This window comes from Neophocaena asiaeorientalis, unplaced genomic scaffold (genome assembly GCF_003031525.2).
Source record: "Neophocaena asiaeorientalis asiaeorientalis breed wild unplaced genomic scaffold, Neophocaena_asiaeorientalis_V1.1 scaffold78, whole genome shotgun sequence".
In the NCBI taxonomy this organism is placed as follows: domain Eukaryota; kingdom Metazoa; phylum Chordata; class Mammalia; order Artiodactyla; family Phocoenidae; genus Neophocaena; species Neophocaena asiaeorientalis.
This window is the reverse complement of record NW_020175018.1, coordinates 6,494,123-6,514,108: the sequence shown is the minus strand read 5'-3', so window position 1 is coordinate 6,514,108 and position 19,986 is coordinate 6,494,123. Positions and strand designations below refer to the sequence as shown.

Below are 19,986 nucleotides of genomic sequence, written 5' to 3'. Positions count from 1 at the left end.
GTTTCAGACAGTGCCTTTTTCTTGGTGTGACATCTGTGCAAAGCAGACTTCCAAGTTTCCACCAGCAGCTCCAGTGGTTTTTTACTACCTGGTGTTTTCTCTGAGTTCTGCATCCCCATCTGTCATGGTGCAGAGCAGAGCCTGTGCCCCGGGTCTGTGTGTGTGTGTGGGAAACATGTCGTATTATGACAAGGTGAGCACCTGCTCTGATAATCAGGGAGACCTCCCTGGAAGAAGGAGCCTACTTGTTAAGGAAGAGTTAGAGCTCTTTGCTTGGTGGCCTGATAGATATTTCCCCCTTTATCTAACCTATAAATTTTTACCAAAGGCCATCAGGAAGGCAGAAGGGAAATGTGCATTCCACGTCATCACTCATCTAGTTCACCCCTCTGACAGCTCTCAGATCTCCCAACCATGGCAAAGAAGTAGCAGTGAAGCAGCTCTCTCACCTCGGAAGGTTCTGCTGAGCCTGTGCTTAGGTTTCTGTCTTGGGATCCTGGGGAGGAAGTTTGGTGCCGTAAACTCGGGCAAGTACACGAGCAGTCATTGTGCAGGGAAATCTGTACACGGAGTGGAAGACGGCGTGTTGGAGAGGAAGGGCGGCCCACTGGGTTCCAGCCCCACACTGACCTTGCCTTTCCTCCTAACCCACCAAGCTGTCTTCCATCTTGAGCCCAGAAGACACAGGTGCTCTCTCCTGGCCGACTGGCTCCTTCTCACCTCTCAGGTCTCAGCTTAAATGTTACTTCAAGGTCAGAGAGGGTTCCCGGTCACTTTATCATAGCATCCTCTTCTGCTTCATCCTAGCCCTTATCACAAGTTATAATTACACACTTGTCTGTTTAATGTTTAATATAATTATCACAAGTTATAATTACACACTTGTCTGTTTAATGTTTAATATAATTATCACAAGTTATAATTACACACTTGTCTGTTTAATGTCTGTGCCCCTCTGTTTTCCATGAGGGGCCATGTCTATTTTGTTCATATTTTTGAATGAATGAATGAGTAATTTCCTTTCATCCTCCCAAACTGGTACTTGCCCGTATGATGATTTTTAAAGCATGTGTCTGAACTAAACATTTCACCCTTGATGTAGTGTTTTTGACCTCAGTACATAGTAATGTCTGTTACATAGATGGAATGCAGTTCTTGTTTCTATTATGTGAGTGTGTATAAATACAGATTAGAGTCACATTGATCTCCCCCGCTAGCAAATTAGTCTAGGGACTGGTCCGTGCTTGTGATGATTTGCCCCTTATTTCCGAGGGTTTCTCGGGTAATTGATTATGCTCCCTTTAGCAGCACAGAATTTTAGAGCCAGAGAAAGGACCTTGGGGTTGCTCTGGTGTGGCTGCCGGTGCACACAGACCCCTGTGTGGTGTTAAATTGCCTCTAGCCTCTTTCTAGCCACTCTTCTGTCCCTGTCTTCGTTTCAGACAGTGCCTTTTTCTTGGTGTGACATCTGTGCAAAGCAGACTTCCAAGTTTCCACCAGCAGCTCCAGTGGTTTTTTACTACCTGGTGTTTTCTCTGAGTGTCATTACATTGCCTTTTGCATCTCCTGCAGTCAGTCCCTGGGACTACTCTGGAAAGTGTATATCATATATACCAGTTTATCTAAGAAAGTTGTGGGGAGAGATACAAACATGTACACATATTCATTTATAAAAATGTTTTTAAGTGGAAGGACAGTCTACATGTAGGGGTGGGAAGGAAGAGGATGGAAGGACAGGGATAGAGGGTAGACTTCTCTGAATTGACCTTGTTTCATAAATTTGTCTTTGAAACTGTATAAATGCTTTACATAATTATAAATAAAAATAAATCCAAGTGGGGAAAAAAGCAATTTTTAAAAATTCGTAACAAGATGAAACAAACCAACTTTCCTGTGTATAGCATCGGAGACATAACCACACAAAGAGGGGACATTTCAGGACTTCCCTGGCGGTCCAGTGGTTAGGGCTCCGTACTTCCGCTGCAGGGGGCACAGGTTCGATCCCTGGTCGGGGAACTAAGATCCTGCAAGCCGCACGGCATGGCCAAAAAAAAGAAGAAAAAAAAAAATAAGAGGAAACATTTCAGTGACTAAAACACAATAATTTGACTATGTATTCCTAGTGGGCAAAAAGAACTGCCAACATTTTTTTACCTGTTTTCAGTGATTATATTGTTAGTAATGATATTTGTATGTATGTTTTGGAATTATTAAATTTTATCATAGGATAAAACAAATAACTTATTATGTTGAAATTTTTACCGTCAGGGAAGAGATACAAATAAAAAAAATCAAAGAAGTAAAAATCCTGTAATCCCTCATTTGAATTGGAAATACCAGTATGAACTCATGATGTATTTTCTATTTTAAAAATTAACTAGTTCTTTTTACTTAAAAGGCTGTAAAAATGTCCAATCCAGTGCCAGTGAGCACCTCTGGTGCCAAATTATGGTTTCTAAATACCTTTTCTTACTAAAAGGAACGAGGACTCCTTGGAGAAATGGCTTGATTCTAGGTCTGGGGCAGGAAATGTACAGTATGAGCATAGAACATCTTTTCATCCTAAGAAAAAAGAGAGAAAAGAGAGAATGAAACTTGCAGATTTACAGTGGTTCTCAGATTATGGTCCCTGGACTGTTAGAACCAGCATCATCTGGACACTTGGAAAGGCAGATTTTCAGACCTCACCCCAGACCTACTGAATCAGAAAGTCTGGGAGTGGCCCCAGTGGTCTGTTTTTTACAAGTCTTCTTGGTAGCTCTGAGACCCACTGGATTAAAAGGAACTGGAGACATTAACAGTCAAATGCAAAACGTGGCGTTTATTCGGACGCTGAATCAAACCAGTTGTTTAAAAAAAAATTATAAAATTATGATGCAATCCGGGCAATGTATCTACTGACATCTAGTCGGTGATACTAAGCACTCATTCTCATTATTTTAGATGTGATAATGACATCCTACATCGGCAGGCGGACTCTCAAGCACTGCTCCACCAGGGAAGCCTGGTTTTTGTTTTTTTTTTTAAAGAATCTTTTTCTTCTAGAGCTATGTACTAAAATATTTTATGGATGAAATATGATTGGCTTCTAGGATTGATTTTAAAAATAATTTTAGGGTGAGGATGGGCAGGGATATAGATGAAACAAGTTTGGCCATGATTTGATAGCTGCTGAAACCGGTGGTTCATCATCTTATTCTTTCTACTTTTGTAAATGTTTGAGATTTTTCATTTGACAAAACAAAACAACCAACCAAAAAAAAAAAACAAAAAAACACAGTTCCAGAAGTCGGGCAGCACACTCATGAGTAAGTTAAGTCCCAGCCCTGAGCTCAGCTCTGTGGCCCTGAGGAAGAGTTGCTCTGTTGAGCTCCTGCTGGGTGTCAGGTACTCTGCTATACACTCAGCAACTCCTTTTATCCCTTACGGGAGCCTTCAGAGGGTTAAGTAGTATTATTCCCATTTTCTGGAAGTAAGAACTGAAACTCCCTCGCTCCATCATCTTAACGGCTAGAAGCATCGGAGCTGGGGTCTGGAGCCCTGCTGTTTTTACCATGGTGTCTTCACCCTGTAACAATGAAGATTTTAAGTTCAGAGGAACAGCAGACACATAAATAATTAAAATTCCTCGTCCGCAGTGCCAGATAGAATTCAGGGCGTTCAGGGTGTTTTGAGAGCACAGGTGAACCCACCACTTGACAGATGGTCTCACAGCACCTACTCCATGGCAGACGCTGGGGGTCAGAGGGAAGAATTGAGTTCTGCCCTCAGGGAGCTTGTAGTCTAGGAGGGGAAGCAAACAAGTAAATGACCAGTTATAATCCACCATGAAATGGGCAACGTTAGAGGAAGCACTGGGCACGATGGGCGCCCAAAGGAGCAGTAACCAACCTAGACTCCTGGTAGAGAAGGGTCTGAAGGAGACCTGGAGGGGGTCATGCCTGAGCTGACTTTAGAAAGAGCAATAGAGGTTAGCCAGGCGAGGTGAGCAATAATCATTCTCCCTGTCTCCAGGCATCCTCTCATCTGAGTCTCACTGTACTGCAGTGTGACAGGAGGGTCAGGCATCATCCCTGCTTTACAGATGCGGACCTAAGGCTCTGAATGTAGAGTGACTTTGTCCCAGAATGTGTGGCCTACAAAGCCACCACCAGAACACAAGTCTCTGGGCTCTCAGCTTGAGGAAGAATCAAAGAAAACCTTATGTTTAAATTAGGATCTGTTTTGGAAGCACAGTTGAAGTCCTTGTAGCCGACACAATTGGTTAATCTTAAAAGTAGGTTAAAGTAGGGAATCAAAAAATGATACATACCTTAAACATTTCAGTTTAACTTAAAACAGTTAAATGTACATTCATTGGCCACTCTTTTGAGGTAGGGCCAGGGCCTTTTCTTTGAATATGGGTCTGCTGATTGAAGCTCCACATCTTCTTTCTTTCATAAACTATATCCATAATGTATGTCTGTCACTTCCAATTTGCGTTTCTTTAAGATGAAGAAAAAACTTAGGCACTTGCAAAGCAATTTGAATATAGAATCCTTCTAGACTGTGTTCCTCCCACATCTTTTATTCACCCACACCTAATTTGCCAGAAATGTGGTTTTTTTAGCGACTCGTCTTTATCAAGTGTTTCCTGAAACATATGTTAGTTTTCATTCAACCGGTTTTCTCTTTTCATACACAATATTTCATAGGTTTGCTTAATACTTAATTAAATCATATAACTGATTACAAGTACAACAGCCATAAACAAGTTTGGGGACAAACTAAAGTGGCTCTTCGTAAGCTGACAGCCCAACATCTCCCCTCTTGGGAGCAGAGGTATTTCAGTGCAGCACAGGGGGGCATGTGCCGGGGTATCTCACAGTCCAGATATTTTATGAGAAAGGGAGTGTCCTTAACCCCGTGAACTAGTTCAGTGGAGACTGGTTAAGACAGCCGCGATGGTGTTCACATTTTCACTTCAGGGGTCTGGGGACTCTAGTTTTGCCACCCATCCACTCTCCTCACCTCTGGAAAATCAAAACAGGTTCTCCTAATAGATCATACTCCCCTAATAATACCTTTATATTCTCTTTGTGTAAAGTAGACAGCTAGTGGGAACCCTGCTGTATAGCACAAGAAGCTCAGCTCAGGGCTCTGTGATGACATAGGTGGGAGGGAGGGAGGGAGGCCCAAGAGGGAGGGGATATAGGTATACATACAGCTGATTCACTTCATTGTACAGCAGACACTAATACAACGTTGTAAAACAGTTATACTCCAATTAAAAAAAAAAAGATTTAAGCATTAAAAAAATACCAGCATTATAGTATTTGGGAAAAAAAACCTCAATGCTGATAAATTAAGAAAATGATTATTCCAGATCCCATCTCTCAGAACTAAAACACTATAAACATTTTCGTGATGTCTCTCTCATCAAATAGTTTAGACATCTTGATATACACACCTATGGATAGAAATATATGTGTTCCGTTTTACGGGACAGGAGTGCGTGACGCACAATAGCTGTTGGGCACTTTGGGCCCTGATTACGATCATCTTTCAATGTCAATAAATGAAGTTCTACAGCATCATTTTTAATAGCTGCAGAATCATTCCATAGTACGTAAGTACCGTAGTTGAGTTACCTAATTCCCCATTGAAACAAATCAGCTGTTTTTTTTTTCTGTCCTGCTGTGAGCAGTGCTGAGGTGGACATCCTGGTGCACAGGCGTCTTCTCGTGCCTGCGTTACCATTCCTTGGGGTGGACGCCCAAGTGTAGAATTGCTGGGTCAGAGGGTTGAGCACGTTTTACATTCTGCTGCATCTCGCCGGGCGTGGCTCCACCTGGGCTGTGCCAGTGCACAGCTCCACCAGCAGTCGTGAGAGGGCTTTGCCCACACCCTCCCCGCCATCTGACCAGCAGAGCAAGCCTAGAAAACTAGGCTTCTGGTTTTTATTCAGATACCTTTGTTTGTAAGGTTGAGCACTTTTTACGTGGTTTTGTAATTCTTCCTCTGTGATCTGACGTTTATATTCCGTGTTCATTTTTCTAATTCCCTTTCTCTTTAGACTGGAGAGTTGAAGGCAGAGATCAGCAAACTACATAAAAAATTGTTTGAACAAGAAAAGAAGTTGCAAAACACCATGAAGCTGTTGCAGCTGAGCAAGAGCCAGGAGAAAGTCATCTTTGACCAGCGTGAGTAGCTGGGCGGCGGCCACCACGGCTGACCACTGCCTGCCTCTGAGGACTAAAACCCCAGCCCTGGGTTGTCCTCACACCTCCTGCTTATGGGCTTCATTTCATACTTCACCCATCCTGACCCGCCCAGACAGATGAATTCCCTTAACAGACCTCTGTGGAGGGGCCGCTCCGTGCCAGGGACTGTCACCTCCCTGGGGAGGCAGGTGTGTGGCGTGCAGTGATGGGAACATACACGTGTAGGGGCACAGGGAGCACTGAGGTGGGATGGGGAGGGGGTCGCTCTGTCCTGGGAGGTGCCTTCTTGGACGAAGAGACACCTGACCTGAGTCTTCAAGGAGGAGTCGGTGTTGGTCAGGTGGACGGGGGACACAGTGTGGGCAAGGGCAGAGGGACAGGGAGTGAGACTGCCTGTGAGGAAAGCCGACAGCAGCTCATGTTGCTGGAGTTGGAGCTGCCCGTGGCAGGTGGAGGTGGGAGGGGCCTGGGGCACCGGGGCCGCCGCGTGAGAGGCCTCAGGTGGGAGCCGCTCCAAGCGGACTGTCCATCGGCGTCGAGAAGGGCTTGCTGGCGGCCGGTCCAGGCAGGTGAGGAGGGCCTACGGCCGGGCGGTGGGATCCAGAGGAGGGCACCGATATGAGAAAGACACTCCTAGACAGACACGGAAACGCAAGGCCGGAGACATCCAATAACGCTTGTCAGGTGGCCCCAGCCCTGGCCCAGGGGCTTCAGAGGCGCAAACACCCTGCCCGCTTTCAGCCCCCGGCACCCGTGCCCTCAGGCGCGCGGCGGAGCCTCCTAGCAGCACAGGCCCCGCCAGGCCTTGGGTGGCCAGGCCCTTGACATCCCTGAATCACGAGGGGCCTTGTGGACCAGACCCGAGAAGGAGCCGTGGGGCTCACAGCGTCCGTCGTGTGTTAGGTCCCCTTGGCTGAGCACGGAGGGGCCGGGAGGCGGGGCGGGGCTGAAAGGTGGTGAGGAGGCGGCCCTGGCAGACCGGTGGGTGTCTGTGGGGTTCCACCTGGGGGTTCAAGCCACTGGCAGAGAAGAGGAGCGCTGGAGGCGGCGGGGTGCGGGGAGAGCCATCAAGGCCGTGCCTGAGGTAGTGTGGGCCAGGTGGGTCCGGCCCCGGGAGCGGCTCTTGAGGAGGTGGGAAGAGTGCTTCTGTACAGCCCCCAGGTCCAGGGAACACTGGCGCGCTTGGCGTTGGCGTTGCCCTGTAGCCGTTGTCCCAGGCAGTCACAGGGAGCATGAAGTTACCCCTGTTTGCAGGTGAGCGTATTTCGGAAGTAGGTTCAGATGGGTGAGTTACCACGGCAGGTGCAGAGGACAGAACCCAGCCCTGAGTCCCGGGCCGCTGAGGCTGCCATCGTCAGTGAGCGCGGCTCAGATCTCCGCTCTCCTGCGTGACCTGGAATAAATGACTTGAACTCTCTGAGCTTTAGATTCCTTATCTCTAACCGGAGACGGTAATTCCAGAGGACTCGGACTGGCCGGATGGGCCTGGATTTCTCATCACAGCTTCATAAAAAAGTGCCCCTGTTTTCTCCTCTGTAAAAGAGGGATGGTAGTGATACCTCAACTTTCTGGTACTCTTCCTGGGACAGAAGGGGTGCTCGATAAGTGATAGTTCTCTGACTCCTTTATTCCATGAGGTCAGACTGAATTCTGTGCACTCAGGTGGTGGCAAACCCTTAATAGTCAGAAAGACCTCAAACGTGTCGTAGCGTCTCCCGTGCTCAAGACGGTGCCCCCTCTCGGCATCTCCCTCCGAGGCCCGGCAGAGTTGGCGTGGGCTGAGGGGAGGGCTTGCCCAAGCTTGCACAGCTGGTGACTGAGCCAGGCCTGTGACTTGCCCCAAAGACCCCAAACCCCGCCAGCCTCCCAGGGTCTGCTCTGGCTCTAAGGGGCTGAGTGGAAGTTGGGTAGTGTCCCCTCCTCTCCCTTCCCCGCCTGGTGACGAGGAAGAGCAAGGGCCTGGGGCCGCTGCCTGCCTAGGCCAAGGCGAACACTCCAGCTCCTCCCAGAGTCCGCAGGGAGACGAGGGAAAGGGTGACCGTGAGACCCTCTCCACGTGACCTGGAACCGCCCACTTCACTTCCCGCCTGTAGATGGGAATCCCTGGGGGGTGTGCACTGAAGTCATAGCTGGCAAACCACCTGTCACCGCTGGACACCACTGAGGCTGGTGTCTTCCTTGCCAGTGCCCTGCTGAGGTGGGAAGAGCAGGTGCTGAGTCAGACAGACCTGGGCTCTAGTCACGCCTCTGCCTGGGCCCAGCCTTGATTTGGGACAAGCTCTTCCCCGCCTTGTCCCTCGGGCTTCTCATCTCAGTGGGAGTTTCTCTCTCTGAACGTGGGCAGTGCTGTTCAGAAGTGGGGCCCCTTCACACTTGCGCCAGGTGAGACTTAGCTCGTTCCGTACTTTTAGTACTGTTTTAACATTATTTTTAACCTCCACAGCCATGGTACCGAATCTTTTCCGGGTCACAGGCTCCTTGGCGAACCTCAGGAGAGGGGACCTCTCTCCCCAGAAGGATGCACGCATCCTTGTACACACAAAGATTTGCACATGGTTTCTGAGGATTTAGGACGCTCCAACACATAGCCTTGGGCCCAGCTTAAGAATGTCTGCCCTGCGGCGTGGGGCTGGGGAAGGGCACAGAGAGGCAGTGGGCACCTCTGAAATTCACTCTGCCCAGTTAAAAACAAAGCCCACACCATCTGTCCCCTCCCGCGGTGTCACAGATTGCAAACAGACTTCGTTACCTCCAGATGGGAATTTACGTGAGGCAAGAAATATTTTCTCAAGGCCACCACATGGCACCTATTCCGAATAAGCCATTGGGCAGCTGGGCCGTGTGTACCGACAGGGAGACTGTCTCAGCCTGGGGCCCCACTGGCCAAAGGCCCAGTTCCAGAAGCCTGTGTGTCCTCCCTGGGGGTAGCCGGAGTCCCTGGCCATCACCAAAGCCTGTTTAAGGTGGATCCCTTATCGGGCCAATCTCCCCTCAGTGGCGGCATTCCTGCTGCTGCTGGCGTTTGTTGGACAAGACACGGACTGAGGGAAGCAGCCACCTTACTTTACAGTTGCTGCCCTGAAAGCGGGCACCCCCCCACCCCGCCCCGTGGGTTCTGATGCGCTGGGGATCTGCCTCACGCAGCTCGGAGGGCATCAGATCACAGGGACCTGTGAGATCATCCCGCCCCGCCCGCTGCTGTCCAGGTAGAGTGTGCCTGGCCCAGGGGGCCACTGGAGGGCAGCTCAGGAGAGAGACACCCATGGTCTGGTCCTCCTCCCCGTCATCAGGCCCCCGCTCCGAGGACTGCTGTGCCCTCGACCCTCGACTTGGCCTTCACGTGTGGGTTTGCTTGGAGCGGGCGCACCCCCTTCCCAGCGCTGCTTCTCCGGGGGGCTGAGGGGCCCTAGTCAGGTGCAGGCCTCTCGCCTGCCCGGCACCACGAGCCCAGCCCGCAGAGGCGGGCCCTGGGGGTCCCACTGGCCCTGCAGAGCCTCAGTTTCCATCTATAACGTGGTGTCGCTCTCTCTGCCTTCTAGTATCGCTGAGGTTGTGGCTTAGCCTGGACTTGAGGAGGGGTCTCTGGTCCACCCTCTCTGATGGGTTATTTGATGCTGGGATGTGTGATGGGGCAGGTGGGGCCTTACACGTCTGGGTCTGGATGCTACAGGGCTGACCACACGCCTGAACCATGTGGGGCTTGGGGGCTCCTCCCTGCATTTGGCTTTTACACTGTCTTCCTGGGCATCTATGTCTAATCATCCCGTTCTTTGCTCTTTCCTTAGTGGTCGTTACACACAAAATCCTTCGGAAGGCCAGAGGAAACCTGGAGGTGATGCCCCTTTGAGAAAGCCATTTGGGGGATGGGAATGGGTGTGGGGCCGGCAATGACTTCTTTTGAAAAACGAAGTTGAAGGTGAAACCCGGTCACGTGTCCTCTGTCAGTTGTATTTTTCTGCCAGCAGTGCATGGAAAGTTTCGTTTCATCATATGCCGTGGTTTTGATGGTGGTTCTAATTACTGGGGTGCTGTTTCTTACCAGTGAGAAGTACAGCAAACGACGCCTGGCACGTAGTAGGCGTTTGATAAATATTTCATTATCATCTGGTTCTATAAATATTTACTGATCGAACAGTATGTCTTTGAAAGTAGTTTCAGAATAATAGCATTCTCACCATTAATTCTGTCAGTAATCTTACTCCAGAGACCCTCCGTGGGACCTAAAATTCTCATTTTTTTCCCCTCCCTTCTCCTAGCTTAGGCCCGGGAGTGCCCATCCTGGAACGTCCAGTCCCAGCAGGCCAGGCTCCTGAGGAGAACTTTCAGCCAATAAAGCTCGTGGTTCCCCACTTAGCTCGTCCTGTCTCTTTGTTACAAGCGTGGTTCCCGCTTATCGAGGGGAGAAGGGCTGTCTGGCCAAAGGAGACCTATCTTTCACCTTAAGATTGGCGTGGAGTTGTTGTCAGATAGGGTGGGAGCTTCCGGGTGCCGGGCCTCTCACGTCCGGGGCCGGCGCGGAGCTGAGGCATTACTCCCAGGCACGGGGTGGGCTCGCGTTCCCCCCGCCGCCTCCCCCGGATTTGCTTGGTGCTCAGCCGGCCCCGCAGCTGGAAGATGCTCATTAAACGACTCATTCAGCCTGGTGATGCCGTTATCTTGTGCAGAGCCTAGAGCCCGGGACAGCCTGGGGGTCTTGGGACTGGCGTGGCCCTCAGAGGTCGCCTGAGCTTTGGGCTGAGCCACCCAGTGTCCAGAGAGGAACGACGCCACGTGGCGTGGCCAGGGTGCCTGGGGCGCCCTCGGCACTGCACAGTGACGGCACGGTGACGTCCGGAGCAGCGCCCAGCGGGGGTGCCGTGCCCAGCGTGGGAAAGACCCAGCGAGGCCTGGGGCGGGGACTCGGCATCGCAGTGTCCTGACGGTGGTGGTGGTCTTTCCTCCAGGTGCACTGTGCTGCACCTGGTGCATTTGCCACACCTGAGCTGCATTTGTCCTGCCCAAGCTTCACAGTGTCCCTGAGAAGTGAACAGGGTAGCGCTTGGCCCCGGGTTCACATGAGCCTGCAGACTGGCCCAGGGCACCCCAAGAGGCACTGACCGAGGGGGGCTCCCCGGCTATGCCCTGACGCGACGCTGCACGCCCAGCTCTGCTCTCTCTGCCTCACGGCCCCGTGCCCACCACCTCGGAGCCACTGAGCAGCCAGGCAGCGGGGCCTCGTTTGTCAGCCCACAGCTGGGAGCATTTTGAACCCTGACTGGGTCTCTGTCCCTCTTCCTGCCCTCGTCCTGGGCCTTTCTGCATCCACCCTGGTTTGCTCTCCCTATGCATCACTCGTGCTGACATTCTGCCCTCTGTCCACCGCCTCCTGTCCGTCAGCCTGCTCACTCCCTTGTCCCCCCTCTGCTTGGACCGCTTGGAGATCCTCGTCTCTGCTCCCTTTACCTCTGTCTCTGGCCACAGGCTCCTTTCTGTGGTTCCTTTTCCTTTCCCAGCTGGTACCTCCTTGGTCCTGCAGCAGACCAGGTGTAGAGAGGAAGCGGGTCTGACCACCGTGCCGTCCCACCCTCACCCCTAACAAGTCCCCGGGGCCCCGGTCTGCTCCTCGCCTCGCCCCCTTGCCTCCGCGCTCCAGGCAGACTGCGTTGACTCCAGCTCCGGGGAGCGTCCCAGCCTCGGCCCGGGATGCTCCCTCTCTGGAATGCTCTCCCACCATTTGCTTGCCGAGGCAGCTTCGAGTGGTCCTTCAAGAATCTGCCCCCACCGTGGGGTTGCGGAGTGACGTGGCGCCATCGCTCAGTCCGGCACGGTCTGTGGGCTCCCCACCCCACCCCCGTGACCTCCCTGGAGGTGGGGACTCTGGGGAGGTCAGGACCACTCCCGTGTTCACCGGACAGCCGAGTGACCCGTCCAAGGTCCTTAGCTTATGAGTGGTTGGTAGGGCCGGGCCTTGACCCCTCCTGTCCTTCCAAACCCCGACCCGCTCTGCGCTGCTGCCCCTGCAGCTCCCGAGACGCGACGGTGACCTGAGGTGATGTGATTGCATCAGCTGGCGGCAGGGGGCGTAGGGGAGCAGAGGCCGGGCTGGGAGTCGGCCTGGGCCTGTCATCCCAGGGCCGCACCTCTCCTCCTCTTACCCATCAAGTGACGGGTGGGTACGTGGTCAGTAAGGACCTTCTGCGCTTGGGTTCCTGTCATGGCGCTGCGGAGGGAGCGGGAGGCCGGGATCCAGACCCGAGTGGGTCTGGACGCTTCTGTTCCAGGTCTCTACACCTGTGAATGGGGATTACCTTTCAGCCCAGACCTGCTCACACCGAGTGAACCTGTGTAATTTGGAAAATAGCTGAACAAGAGCCTTTCCAAAAATCTGTGACTCTTCTTCAGTGGCTAGTCTCAAGTGAGTTTTGGAAGCACTGTTTTAAGTTCCCATGGTTGATGTGCACAAACGCAGGAGTGTAAGTGGGGGGTAGGGGTGGAGTTGGGGGTTAGGTGGTGTAGTGCAGTGGTTAGCGCTCAGGCTAGCCTTGGAAGCCAGACCCCGATTCAGATGCACCCACAGTTAGTGCCTGCTTCACTGCTAGTTCTGAGTATATTGCCTGGCACGTGATTGGCCTGTGGGAGCTGGAAAGGCTGTGAGGGGAGACCATGGTTCATCCCGGCCCATTGGGTGGTAAACCCAGGATGCCTGAGAGCAGGGGCTTCTGGGAATACAGCCGGCCATTTGCTTTCGTCACCCACAGCTTTTCAGGAACACAGTAATCCAAAGCAAAGTGTATTTTTATCCCCCAGTTTGGAATCGAGTAAAAATATTCCCAGCCTTGGGCTAGTGAAGGCCCGCCCTCCTCTGGGAGGTAGAGGAGCGAGCAGCCCGACGTGCCTGGGCTGGATTAGGGCCAGGAACAAACTCCACAGATAAAGATAATTTGGACCCTCCGGGAAAGTTCCATCATCCCTGGTGAGTTAATTTTACCAGCAGCTGAATTCTGGAGGCTCTGAAGCCCTAATCAGAACTGGTGTCAGTTTCCCCCTTGGTGAAATTAACCACCACGTGTGCCTGAGGAGCCACCTGAGAGAAGCAGCTGCAGGGGCTAAATACCCAAGGAGGAGGGGGAGAGAGGCACCAGCCCTCTGCCCCTGGGCCCGCTCGCCCCCCACAGGCTGGCGCCCACCTGATTAGTGGTAGCCACACTGGGCATCGATCGCCTCGTTTATCTGTACCACCTGCCCGTTTTACAAGTGAGAAAACTGAGGGGTGGAGCGTCACCTGAGCACGTGCTGGAGCCAGAATTTGAACCCGAGTCTGTTGAAACCTGTTCTCGAAATGATCCTGTCCTTTGAATTATACAGGGTCTCGCTGAAACGCTGTCTCTTCCGAAACCTGCAGCCCTTCCCTGCGTTTCAACCCAAGTATTCTCTCTCTGCCCTTTGCACCAAGAGGTCTTTGGGTGACCAGAGCTGGAGCCCAGAGACACACAATTGAATTCTCCGCCACAGCAGCCCTGAGAACTGCCTGTAAATGGGGCCGTGGACGGGAGGAAGAGTGATCTTGTTAATAAGTTCTCCGCAGTGTGGAGCAGAGAAACCTGCCTGGGGGCTCCCGACCCTGCCAAATTGCCTCTTCACTCTTGGCCATATTTTAAGTCTAACTCCAAAATTCAATTATCGAAATCACTCATCCCGTCTCCAGAGGAGCCCAGGACACTGCCTTGGGGCCAGTCGTGTTTACCTCTTGCCAGATGGGGCCTTCCCAGCTCACTCTGCTGGGCGCCAGGTGGGGTGGGTGTGGGCGGACCCAGAGGCCCAGGGTCTTGCTGTGGCCCTTGGGGCTCCTAATAGAACCTGCTTCCATTTCCTCATCTGCAAGATGATGATGGGGAAGGATAAAGATTTATAACGGCTGGGAGGCCCCGGACATTGGCCAAATCACTGGGGTCGGCTTGTTCGTTCACGTTCATCTCCGTGAAGGTCCTGCCTCTGGCCAGCAGCGTGTGCTGAAGGCGTCCTTGACACCTCCTTCTCCCTCACCTGCTGTGTCTCATCCACGACCGTGGCCTCACTATCCACTCTACCTCTCAAGGCCATTCCTCACTCATTTCCAGATGGTCCACCTTGGACCATCGTCTCTCACCTGGACCACTTGCTGCAATGGCTTCCCAGCTGGCCTCCCCACATCCACCCCTACCCTCTGCAAATGTCCCCACCCACAGCTAGAGCTCAAAATGTAAAGCTGATCCTATTATCTTCTTGGTTTTAAAATGTTGAATGCTTTCCATTGCACTTAGCATCGCCTGCAGGTCCTGGCTGTGCTGAGCCCTGCCCATTCCTCCTTCCCCACAAGCCGCCTGCCCTCTCAGCTCCCCATGCTCCAGTTTCATAGGGCGTTCCTCTCTCCAGCCACAGGGCCTTTGCACATGCTGCCCCCTGCCTAGCACGCCCCCGTCTACTTCCCTGGCTTCTCTTGTTTCTCTTGCTAGTTGCCTCGGAGCCTAGTCAGAGGATTTTTTCCGATCAGGAGCCCCTATCATTCACTCTCACATATGATGATTCCCCCTCTCTGGCACGTGGCCACAGTTGTGGCTTTGGATTGTGTGAGTGTGATTTTGGGGGGGCTTATGCCCCCCTCCCCCCCATCACTAGCTGGGAGGGCATAAAGGCACAGACCCCGTGTGATTTGCTCACCACTCTGGCCCCAGTGCCAGCCACAGGCCAGCAAATATATTCATTCACTCACCAGACATTCCCAAAACTTCTTCCAGAAGGACTCAGATGGATGGGGAGAACAGGCAAGTAATGAGGCCAATAGGGAAGGCTTGTTCAGGGGCTCCCGTGAGCTGGGCAGGCATTGTAACGTTATCACAAGCCATCATGCGAAACCCTATGGGGGAGATGCTGCTTTTCTCAGATGAAGGACCGACTGGGTCACAGAGTGACCTGCCCAAGATCACACGGCCAGTCGGCCATGGAGCTGGATTCAGACGGAGGCCAGCAGGCTGCAGAGCCCAGGGCCCCACCACGGTGCTACGTGCAAGCACAGTTCAGCATGGTAAGTACAAGGTGGCTCAGGTGGGCTGGGGTGTGATCCTCACTGGCAAGGTGTCCAGAAGTTTCCTGCCTCCAGTTCCAAATCCCGCTTGGCCTCAGCCTCTCCATCCTGAACAGGAGACGCGGAGCTCACCCCTCTAGCCTCCGTCCAGGTTTCCCAGGGCCCTTTCAGCTCACTCATTTTGACCCCATCCTTGGAGAAGCGGTTACCCGCACCTGACCCCAGAGGGCAGCACTGGGCCTGGTGAGCCCCTCTCCTACTGGATCACGACGTGAGTAAAACCACACAGTGTTTTCACTGGCCACCTTCCCACACGCTCCTCTCTCAAACGCTGGAGTCACGTCGTTTTTAACAGGCATTCACATGAGAGCATAATTACAGGTTTTCAGCTTTTAAAAGATCCTCTGTTTGTATTTTCTTCTTCCAAACAGAACAACGTGTGGCCCCAGCACATTTGTGGCGCTGGATGCCGGTGACGGCAGACGGCAGGGAAGAAAGAGAAATGGCCGTCCTGGCTCCAGAATGACGGCGGGGTCGGGGGTCATGACACGGGAAACCAGATCCTGAGGCTCTTTGGCTGCAGAAGCCAATGGTTGGAAGCCTGAGTGTGTGTGTGTGTTTTCTCTTCTTCTCTTTTTCTTCCCCTCTTGCAGCCTCAGTTTTCTTCTCTGCAAAATGGGCAAACTATGATTTTGGCTTCCATTTCACCACAGTTCTCTTGGCAAAGGTCGCTTTATTTTGATGACACTGGTGTTTCTGGTAATTCAGGGTCCCCTCACATTCTCCCCCTAGAGTATTCAGAGAACCTCGCTGATGCTGTGGTCTCTGCCTGCAGGCAAGACCATTTCTCGGGGGGTCGGGGCTGGACTCTCAGCATAGGAAGGGTTTCAGAGACTTTTTTTTTTTTTTTGCGGTACGCGGGCCTCTCACCGTTGTGGCCTCTCCCGTTGCGGAGCACAGGCTCCGGATGCGCAGGCTCAGCGGCCATGGCTCACGGGCCCAGCTGCTCCACGGCATGTGGGATCTTCCCGGGCCGGGGCACGAACCCGTGTCCCCTGCACCGGCAGGCGGACTCTCAACCACTGCGCCACCAGGGAAGTCCAGAGACATTTGTTTTTAATCAAATTCACCATCTTCCGTCACTCACCTTCGACCAGAGCTGGTGGGTGAGAGGCCAGCACCCCATTATGTTACGTCATGTAAACGATAACAACAGGGACACCTGGAAAAAGGCCTTGCAGGTGGGCAGGGAAGATGCCCTGTGTGCTGTGGGCGAGTGGCGAAGGCCGGCTGGGAACTTGTGGGGACAGACGGCTTGGAGAGGTTGACGAGGCCTCAGGTGCCAGCAGCCCCAGGCAGGCGGGCATCCTGGGAGCAGCAGGGCTCCCGGGAGGGTGTCAGGGCAAAGGCCAGAATGGCAGGGAGGGAAAGCGCAGGGGGGCAGTCAGGGGACAAGATGAAGCTGCTGGGAGGATCCAGGCCAGGGCCAGGCACAGGGCGGCGAGGTGGATTCGAGACTCTTAGGAGGACTTGGGGAGCTGTGTGTGTGCGCGGGTGTCAGGCTGTGCGAACATGCGTGCGTGCTGTCAGTGAGCGTGAGGGAGAGAAGTCTGGGTCTGGCTCCGCAGTGGGGAGGGTGTTCACGCCGCCTGTGTCCTTCAAAGTAGGCAGAGGGTTATGGGGGCGAGGTGTAGGGGAGGGGCGCTCCAGGCAGAGGGAACAGCCTGTGCAAAGGCACAGAGGCCACCAGGAGACCCGTGATGGTGACTCGAGGCCAGGGAGTCAAGCGAGAAGTTGTACACAGGATGCCCGGAGTTGGGGCCTTTTATTTTGTGGCCTTGGGGAAACAGTGGTGATGGTTGCAGTGAGAGGAGAGAGAAAGCCCAGGGAAAGGGGGACAGGCAGGAAGAAAAAAGCTGGAAACAAGGCTGGTGGGAGACTCAGACCATCTCCAGGCAAGGGAGCCACGGCTCTGGGGACACGGGATCCCGCTCTCTTCTTGCTGCTGCTGCAGGAAGCCTGGTGCAGGGGCAGTGGGGAGGAGACCCGCCTGGAGGTGGCCTCCCGGGGACCAGCTGGGACTCTTGTTTCATCTGCTGACTCTGCATCTCGCCCTAGAGTGACCCGGTGACCCGAGGGTGGCAGGACCACGCATTTGTGTAGGAAGGACCCGGGATTCAGCCCCACAACTACCAGCTGACCTCGGGGAGGGGTCTGAACGCTCCCGGCCTCAGTTTCTTATCTTTAAGGTGGGAGTAATATGCATCCCTTTCCCCCCAAATCGCTTCCTCCCTTGGGGGCTCCCTGTCTTTGAGATCAGCTCCCTTGACCCCCTAGATACTTCAGTCTCCCCAGAAGGATGTCCTCTCACTGCCTCTCACCAGCCCACCCAGCCTCCATCCTCTCCTCTCCATCCGCCTCCTCCTTACTGGCCTGGGTCCTCACAGGTCTCCCTGTCTCCTGCCCCTGCCTGTCCCGTCCGGTCTCTGTGCACAGCCCAGGTGAGCCTGTCAACCACAAGCCCCATCATTTCACTCCCTGCTTGCACACACCCTCCCAAGACCGCGTGCCCCTTCCCCCTCGGCATGCAAGCTCTCCCTGGTCGGACCCTGGCCTTCATCTCCAGTATCTTTGGATGTTAACCCCACTCCCACCCATGAGGGCCAGACTTGCCACACTCCTCATAGGCCCTGAAGGCACCTCCTGTTCTCTGCAGCTCTGGACTTTGCACATGTATCTCCCACATCCTCAGCCTGACTCACTCCACTCATCCTTAAAGACTCATCTCAGCCGTCACCTCTGGGTCTCCATCTTTAAGCCTCAGTTTATCCCCCTATAAAATGGGCATGATCTTATTTGCCCCTTGGAACCGGAGACAGATTTAGGGTTTTTTTGTTTGTTTGTTTTTGTTTTTTTGCGGTACGCAGGCCTCTCACTGCTGTGGCCTCTCCCGTTGCGGAGCACAGGCTCCGGATGCGCAGGCTCAGCGGCCATGGCTCACAGGCCCAGCCGCTCCGCGGCATGTGGGATCTTCCCGGACCGGGGCACAAACCCGTGTCCCCTGCCTCGGCAGGTGGACTCTCCACCACTGCGCCCCCAGGGAAGCCCAGATTTAGGGTTTTAATTGACTACAATCAGCTAAGTTAACTGAGACCAAAGAAGAAGGGACCTCAAATGCTAGTGGTACCTTGGCTGCATTAATAGAGGTATAGAGTCCAGACAAGGTTGGTGAATAGTCTTGCTTTGTCCATGATTGCCATACTGCACTGAGAGCCTTGAGATCATTTCCCATGACTTGCTTTTGGAGGGATATTGACCAAGTAGGTTATCTCATTGATATTTTCACCCTGGTTCACTGAATGTGTTTTCCATTCATCAAGCATGTATATGCCACGCTCTACACATATATTGTCACACTTAATCCTACAAACTGTCATGTCCTTTTGCAGACGAGGAGGAGCTCACCGTCTGTTTGGTATTGTAATAATGAAATAATAATGTAATAATGAAATAATGAAATAACGCCCATGGCAGGCAGAACAGTGTCCCCCAGAGATGTCCAGTCTCTAATCCCCAGAACTTGTGAATACTTACATTACATGGCAAAAGGGAATTTACAGATGTGCTTAATGTTAAAAACTTTGAGCTGGGGAGGGTATCCTGGATTATCCAGGTGGGACACGCTAATTACACGAGTCCTTGAAAGAGGAGAACCGTTCCCAGCCACGGTCAGAGAGGCGTGACAACAGAGAAGGGGTCAGAGAGAGGCTGGCTTTGAAGGTGGAGGGAAGCGGCCACGAGTCAAGGAGTGCAGGCGACGTGGAGGAGCTGGAAAAGGCAAGGAAGCAGATCGCTCCTAGAAACTCCAGAAAGGGACACAGTCCTTGATTTTAGCCCAATTGGAGCCAGGTCAGACTCCTGACCTATAGAACCAGAGGAGAATAAATTTGTCTTAAGCCACTAAGTTTGTTGTGCTTTGTTATAGCAGCAATAGGAATCTACTAAAATGCTTTAAGTAGAATAGATATGATCATATGAATTTAGAGATCGCGTGCCATATGCATGCAGTAGTGTAAGTTCCTAATGACAGGGCCCTTCCAATAGGTAGCCTGGGGGAATGGGCTCCCCGTGGTCCCTAGGGATGTGGTTGCAGAAGTGCCATTGGGGATGTCAGAGAGGGGATTCCTGCCTACATGGGCAGGTGCTTGGACAAAGGGCCTCCTCTGAAGAGCCTCCGGAGAGCAGAGCCACAGCCAAGCGGCCCTGGGCTGAGATGATGGCTCTCCCGGCCGGCTAGGAGGCCTCTTTGCCACCACCCACAGCGTCCTCCCCTTAGGTGATTTATTATATATGCTTCCAGGACTCCATTACTTCAGAACGCTTCCATGTGATGCATTGACGGAATTATTGAAATGTGTGATTACAGTGTGCATTGTAGTATAAAACAAGTCTATTATATTCATTTGATGGAACTGCGCTCCATAATACCTATTCTAATATAAAAGACTCTGCCATTAGAGTGTTATATTGGGTGGTGATAATTGTCCGTCTTCACCCGGTTCCCGCGCTTTCTTCATGATGGTGCTGCCGGCGTGAAATCAGGATACCCGAGCTTCCGAGTTGGGAGGGCAATTTGGGGTCCTTTGGTCCAACCCTCCTTTAGACAGATGGGGAGGGTGGATCCTTGATGGATGAGGCGATCCATGCAAGGTCCAGACCTGGCAATGCCAGCATCTCCCGTCC

The 19,986-nt window shown here is 52.7% G+C and overlaps 1 protein-coding gene across 9 annotated transcripts in view; it reads left to right on the top strand.

Annotated features, from left to right (window-relative positions):
• The window catches only part of CDK5RAP2 (CDK5 regulatory subunit associated protein 2), a 181,755-nt gene extending 171,203 nt beyond the window's left edge, over positions 1 to 10,552 (top strand). For 6 of the 9 annotated variants that reach the window (XM_024762304.1, XM_024762298.1, XM_024762301.1 and 3 more), the window contains 3 exons: positions 6,056 to 6,182; positions 9,989 to 10,035; positions 10,465 to 10,552. In XM_024762304.1, coding sequence (XP_024618072.1) covers positions 6,056 to 6,182; positions 9,989 to 10,035; positions 10,465 to 10,536 — 246 coding nt within the window. In that variant the 3' untranslated portion in view covers positions 10,537 to 10,552. Of the gene's footprint in view, positions 1 to 6,055; positions 6,183 to 9,988; positions 10,036 to 10,459 lie in introns of all 9 variants that reach the window. The other 3 variants (XM_024762306.1, XM_024762307.1, XM_024762299.1) reach the window with 1 other exon arrangement.
• The last annotated feature ends 9,434 nt before the right edge of the window (positions 10,553 to 19,986 follow it).